Raw genomic sequence first — 7,500 nt, forward strand, 5'->3', positions numbered from 1 at the left:
ATCGTGTTCGTCTGTATCCTTGCAATAAGAATCGGGATAACCGCACTCTGCCAATGATTTGCGGATTGCCTCGTTGTCAAGAAGATTACCACTTCCTGATGGTGTTTCTGATGGATCGCGACGGATACCAGCGTTTCTCAATACCTCGATTATATTTTCGTGATAGCCATTCAATTGATTCAACGTACGTTCAACTTCGGATATACCGCCTCTACCTATTGGCAAACAAACGAACAAGAGGCAAAGAGTTTAGCGTACGACGAGATAAAGATATTTATGAGGCTATCGAGTTGTTCATGAAGAGTCGATGTGGGTAATTCGATAAACGGCATGATATGTTTCGAACTTAAACGCGATCAATTTTGTGCCCGTTTTCATCGGCTTCTTTTCTTTTCTTCTACCCTCCCCCCTCCCCCCTTCACGCCCCCTAACTTTTCTGAACTTTTTCATCTCCTCTTTATTTCCACGAGTAATTATTTAATAAAGTTGATGTAAGACGTTTAGACTTTAAATTTATATAGGTTATATGAAATATCAAAGCGATCGTCCATTCGTTCCTAATGAAAGAAAATAAAATCGATAAACTCTTTTTCATAAATTCAATAATAATAATAACAAAAAAAAAAAGATATCTCGATTTTTAATATTTAATCAGCATCAAAGATTTATATGTACACGTCGAGATAAGTTGAACGTTGATTAATGTAGTTATGTTATATCTTCCTCCTCTCTATCGATTTTTTTTACTCGATTTTTTTATATTTTTCCTTTTATTATTATATCTTATTATTGTATTAAATATGGATATATATATATTGTTTCTTTGTTGTCTTTAATAATTAAACGTTATACGTCGAGAACATACATCACAGAGCACAAACTCGTTTACGTTACGTTCGAACATGTTTCCCGTTCGAAATTCTCACGTCAGCCCTTCATGTTAAGCGTGAGTCATCTGCCCACGTTGTTTTTACAACTATCAGGCATTACAATACCATAACCACTGTGTTTCTTTAAAATTCCCTTCTCAGGCAACTTTGTCAGATTGTTTGGTGAGACATCAATGAAAGAGACAACCTCCTCTCCTCCCGTACCTCCGTCTTCCTCGTCGCGCCTCTTCATCTGCGGTTTGTGGTCCCTGAAAATATTTGAACATAATACATCAGGATATGCGTTGAGGGTTCCCTCAGGCGATGAAATCGATTTGATATATGTACGTAGAGAATGTAGAGAAATAAAGATAGAGATAGAAAGAGCTTAACGAATTAACGAAGCTTATCGTCAACTTAACACCCAGGGGCATTCGCAAATGGGTCGTGAATTGGTCGACGAATACTTTCTGCTGACGATAAGAAGGAGAAGAACTTTATGAAGCTAGCCGTATAGTCAGCAAAACGTGCGTGTGTCTATATCATCATCGATTCGCGACCGACTAGCACACTTACGTTTTGGCTTTCAGATAGCAGCAGCTGTTGCGGACGTTCTTGTTAGGTATAACGCGAGAACCTATTTCGAACCCATTAGAATTTTCGAATGACCTTCTGATGTTAAGTCAGGTTAGAAATTTGATGGACTTTGATCGTTGTACCGTTTGATCATGGCAATGTGTATTTCCGATAATGCGTGCATTCTAACAGGTTTCATGAACTGTTTGCGTATCAAGACGTCATGGTATCTCGATATCAATGTCAAACATTAACGTGACTGATGTGGTTTACGTATGCATGTATGTATATGTCTCAAGTTTTCTTTTTATATAATATATAGAAAAAAAAACTAATGATTAAGATAAATTAATGATAACGCGATTAGAGTGTGTGCGTTTTTATTAATAGTATAATAGAAATATAAATATTTATTAATAATAATTAATAATAGATGATAAAATTGTGTAAGATTGGTCAGACAAAATTAATATGCTTCGATACGTTTTACATATAATATATGTCATGCTGATTTTCATGAACTACGTATAGTAAGATCGAATCTTTGCATAATGATTGTTGTATGAACCGCTAATGGAAACGAAATACGGGACTCGCAGCTCTGCATTCGTTTGTAACGATCCATGCAAATTGAACATATAGATGTTAGATTGATGATAGATTGGACCAGATGAAAGGTGATTCTAAGCATGCAATGCGACAAGTATGTATTAATGTTCTACTGTAATGTAGTTTGCTTTTGCCGTTATATCTATACGCGCGCGTATACACGTGTATTTGTGTCCTGTCTGTCTGTTTGTTTGTGCCATCTGTGTCACGCGTCTGTGATATTTGAAGATTGTCTTGTTAGAAATTAACGTAGAAAACGATAGAGAGCTCGGACCAGATGTACCGTCACGTTTTCTAATGCCATAGCGATATATATATATATATATATATATATATATATATATATATATATTTCGTTTTTAAACAAATACTTTTCTACGATATATTCACGTTAAACATTTAAAGTTTTAAGAACGATAAAAGTTATGTTATATCGTCTTGTAGGCGATGTATACAATAATATTTATGTATCTTACGGGGGTTTGATCGCTTTTGTTTAATCAACCGATGAAAAATTGATTAAAGTTTTTCTATCGTATCGGAACGTATTTTTCCCGTGCAGGTATATTAAAAACGGTGCTTCATTCGACAAACAGACCAGACGATGGTCGATCTATAGAGAACAAGATCAATAGGGGGATGTAACAGTTGCTGTGTTAAGCGTATAAATAAACAGAATGAAAAACATTTTGCAATGCCTAGACTTATATGTTCTTTTTCGACAAAATTTAAAAACGTTCCTTTTCTTTTTTTTTTTCGAGTTTTTTTTTCTTCTTTTCTTTTCCGTTTTTCTCTTTTTTTTTCTTCTCTTTCTTCTTTATTTTTTTTTTTTGTTTCGACAAAGGTTCCCGCTAACGACGAATTAATCGCAAAGGAGATTAATCGCAATCTGGTCTGCTTCCGTTGGCACGGTTGTGGAGAAAAAAATGGACAAAATCTTCGTTTCGTGGACAGGCTAAAATGACATGACACGAGCGACGAGACACACGAGACTTACTTGAGTCTTGGCCCGTCTGCAACGGCGACGTTATTCGGGGTCCGAAACAGCACGCGCTGGGGCTCGCTGCGGCTAGAAATATACTAATATAGGGTATGCCGCGCAAATATATCCCCTATTTTTTTTTTTTTTCTTCTTTTTCTTCTTATATTCCAAATCTTTTCTCTTTCTTTTCTTTTCTTTTTTTTTTTTTTTCTATTGTTTTAAATCAAACGTGTACATATCGAGGATGGTGATGACAAAAACAAAGTGTAGAGAGTTCGTGAGAATCGATTAAATGATTCATATTCTTTTCTTTTTTTTTTTTTTTCTTTCTTTTCTTTATTTCTCTTTTTATTTTTCAACCCTTACTTCTCACTTTCAAAGCTCTAATTACACCGTGTTCTACTTTTTTTTTCTTTTTTTTTTCTTTTTGTTTTTTATATAATTTACTATTACAATGATAAACGTTAAACGATCGAAGCATGTAAGTAAGTATATCGAAGCATGTGGAGTCAACGCCGAGGTATTATCGCGAAAGCATATCTAAAGACTAAGTTGTAAATTGTTAATGGGCTTTGCATATGCACATTTTTTCGTTCCCAGACGTAAAAGGGGATTTCGAAATGGCTGTCTCCATGATCGGACATTGGATATGAAAAATAAATATGCAAGGGTATAAAAACTCTTTTTTTTTTGCTTTCTTTTTTTCCCCGGCCTTTTATGTTTTTTTTATCTCTCTCTTTTTTTTTATAGTTTCTGTTTTTTTCTTTTTTTCTTTTTTTTTTTTTTCAATTACTTCTATGTTAAAAGCGGTTTATCAACGTTCGATGGTATGCACTATCGTTTTAAGTGATTTCAATATAGATCTACTGATATATGTATATACGATGACGTGTATAGTGAGAAAGGACGGATGAGAGGGATATCTCTTTGTCGAAATATCAGTTAATGTTAGATCTATTTGTCTTTTTTTCTTTTTTTTTTCTTTCTCTCTCTCTCTCTCTTTGAGCTCATTCGTCGAATCTACCATACATTACGTTACGTGTGCACGTATGCATAGGTATGCAAATACGTGCGCATTTAACGTCGAGAAGCAGTGATGTTGTACGATACAAAAAAGAAGTATTTTTTTTTTTTTTTTTTTTTTTTTTACTTTGTACTCGATGATACGAAAGAATTGTATGATTTGATCTACGAGTAAGCAACGAAAGGATCGTCGTACCTGTACTGAGGCATTCTCCCATAGTCAAGGATCTTGTCCACGCTATCGAGTGCCGCTTCTTCTAGATGATGGTTGCTCGAAACACTTGTATAGCTTTTCTGTTGTGGCTTCTTCGAATATGGCTGATCATACTTCTGGATGGTGCTCTTTCTTCTGCGACAAATTGATCGATTACAAGTGTGCCGAGAGAGCCGTATGAAGGAACGTATACGAGAAAAAATCTTTAAGAGAAAGCTGCATGCAAGGCTACAAGGAAGGAGATGAATCGTTTTCGCGTTTGTTTGCGTAGTGTCATCGTTTTCTTCTTCTTTTTTTTTTTTTTTTCTTAGGTTTTCTAATTTTTTTTTTGTTTCTTTTCTCGTTTTTCTTTCTTTTCTTTTAATATTTTTGTTTTTGCCTTTGCTTTTATTCTTTCATTTCTTTTCATTCTTTTCGAGACATATGTTAGGAAGGTATCATCATCTATCTACACGTGGCCCACTCGCCAAACATCTTCGAATTTTTGTCTGTAAGATCGATCAAGTTTTATCGCCACAAAGCTCAATGTCGTAGTACGTTTTATGCTTCGGTGGTTTAGAAGATTGACTAAAAATGTTTTTTTTGTTTTTTTGTTTTTTTCGGGAGGGAAGGTTTTGCGTCAATTAAAATAACGGACCAATCGATAAAATGGATCTATGGAAATGACTTATAATGAGAATATGTATTATTTTCGTATACGAGATCAAAGAAGCGAGATAAAGAAAAAAAGAAAAAAAATTAAAGTTTGTACTCAACGTATATACATGTATATATATAAATATATAAAACGAAGTTCTGATCTAATTGGAATATAGTTGATATCATCGTTCCTCGTGACATTACACTTTCAACGATCAAAGGTACCTAATCCTATGTAGGTCGAGGAGTTTGGAATCCTACGAGATCTAGAAAACTAAAGTGGTATCGAAAACGAGATTGGAATTTTGTATGACGAGTCTGCTCATCTTGAACGAAGGCGCACATGATGCCGATGATGATCCTTGAAAGTATTTCGTCGGTGAATTGTGCGTGATAATTCATATCTCTCTAAGCTCGGCTTCTAAATTTCGATTTATCGACATTAAACGACACGAACTAATTCGGGGCTACTGTAAAAGTCTATTAAATATTCACGAGCCTCTCTTACATGCAATAGAACAAAAACAGACAACCAGATAATTGTTACAAACGCAGTTGGTCTTATTTTCTCGTTTTATGCGATCGCCGTTCACTCCAGTAACCCCATTAACCAAATATCGAAAATCATATGACAATGTAAAGAGATAAAATACATTGAAATTTTATAGTAAAAGCTTTGAAATGATTTTACACTTTGCAAGAGTGTGATTCTTGTTGTTATTATTTCTTTCATTATCCTATTGTTATGTCTTTCTTTTTTGAAATTGCTTTTGGCGATAGAACTTGGCGAAACGCATCGATGATATTTGATCTGACGACAAAATATCGATATATTTTATTTAATATTAAATTTGATATATGAAATGATTTCTAACATTCCATCGTTTTAAAGAATCACACATCCACGCGGTGTTTACCTATAACCGATACCACGAATGACAAAATAAATGACAAAATTTAATCGAAATATATTCATCATATTCGTTCGATAAATATTTTTGCCTCGGATAAATATGTTTTATTATCGAAAACTATGTACGACAAATCAATTCAAAGGATATCGGTTAATGGCTATTGGTTAGCAAAGCTTTAATTTACTTGCAAAACCGATATACATACGTATACAAATAGAGATATATTATTTCAAGCGAAAAAATTCGCGATATATCGTTGCACAAATAATATTTTTTTTTGTTTCTTTCTTTCTTCTTTTTTTTTTTTCGCAATCAATATGATCGCAATACGTGCGTTATGATCGTTATAATGATCGGAATTCGTTCGAATCATGAGATAAGAGAATAGTGACAGATATTGATCTTCGGTTTCGATTAAGTATATCGATGATATCTATGTATCAGCTGATCAAAAATGCGAATAAAAAGGTTCTTTAAAAATTACGCTCGAAATTAATTATCTTTCTCGAACATTATAACGACTGTCATTAAATACCGTAAAATGGGAAAGTTATTATTTTCGCGTTGTTCTCGATGACTCTTCCTATTGACAATTACGCATTAATGCGGAAATTATTACGCGTTTTTTTTTTTTTTCAAATATATGCAGCAACAAACCTATTTACGTATACACATATAATATAAATATTTTTGATAGAGAAATATAGAAAGAAATATATATATATATATATAAAAAGAGAGAGAGAGAGAAAGAGAAAATGGGGGTAGGAAGAAAAAGACGTAGAAACAATAAGCAAGATTAGGTAGAAAAAATGATAAATTCTATATCATTCAGTACGTATATATACGCATTAGTGTATGCATGTATATAAGTACCATGTAGTATATATATATATATACTTTTATATATATATATATATATATATATATATATATATACATAGACGTTAAAAATAAAAAGAGAGAAAAAGAGAAAAAGAGAGAGAAAGAGAGAGAGAGAGAGATAAAGAGAGAGGCATACAAAAAAGTTCTACGTGTATGTATCTGCACACTAACCTGAGACAGAGGGAGAAGTTTTTATGTACTACGACTGACCTGTAGCAGAGAGCCATCAGAGCAAATACTATGAAAACACCCCCTACCACCGACATGAGCATTACAACTAAAAATACAGTGTTAGAGCCGTGGTAGTTCTCTGTGACGATTCGTTAATTAAATTATCATTATGGTTTATGGTCGTTTTTATTTCATTTCATTTTATTTTGGTTTATTATTTATTTTATTTTTTATTTGGTTGCATTTTTTTTTGTTCCCCATTCATTATCGTCACAGGCACGTCACGTTATGGTTTTCATCGTCATCATCGTCGTCGTATCACGAGGATGATTAAGAGAAGATCGAAAGAAGATACCCATCGTTTACGTAGTGCGGTATGTGGGTGGTTTTTGGTATCCGAGCGTCCCACAGCATGCAGACAGACAGAGATGGCAGTGACAGACAGAAACAGACAAGAAACAGAGAAGCCAATATCAGCACATATACATATACATATACATATTTTTAGATTTTCATTATCTTTTCTTCTTTTTTTCTTAATTGTTTTTTAAATGATCGTTCCTTTTTTTTTTTTGTTCTTTACTTCTTACTTCTTTTTTTTCTTTCTTTTTTTTTTCT

General features: G+C 33.5%; 1 protein-coding gene across 18 annotated transcripts in view; it reads right to left on the bottom strand.

Moving 5' to 3' along the window:
• The window catches only part of mmd (disintegrin and metalloproteinase domain-containing protein mind-meld), a 56,953-nt gene that overhangs the window by 4,866 nt on the left and 44,587 nt on the right, over positions 1-7,500 (bottom strand). For 7 of the 18 annotated variants that reach the window (XM_035865141.2, XM_035865134.2, XM_085657994.1 and 4 more), the window contains exons 20-24: positions 6,883-7,021; positions 4,256-4,408; positions 3,052-3,123; positions 996-1,138; positions 1-215 (exon numbers count right to left, since the gene is read on the bottom strand). The exon at positions 1-215 is cut by the window's left edge and continues 224 nt beyond it. In XM_035865141.2, the coding sequence (XP_035721034.2) occupies positions 1-215; positions 996-1,138; positions 3,052-3,123; positions 4,256-4,408; positions 6,883-7,021 (722 nt within the window). The remainder of the gene's footprint in view (positions 216-995; positions 1,139-3,051; positions 3,124-4,255; positions 4,409-6,882; positions 7,022-7,500) is intronic. The other 11 variants (XM_035865144.2, XM_035865146.2, XM_035865142.2 and 8 more) reach the window with 9 other exon arrangements.

The sequence above is a fragment of the Vespa mandarinia genome, chromosome 6 (genome assembly GCF_050613455.1).
Source record: "Vespa mandarinia isolate Hongniang chromosome 6, ASM5061345v1, whole genome shotgun sequence".
Taxonomy (NCBI): Eukaryota; Metazoa; Arthropoda; class Insecta; order Hymenoptera; family Vespidae; genus Vespa; species Vespa mandarinia.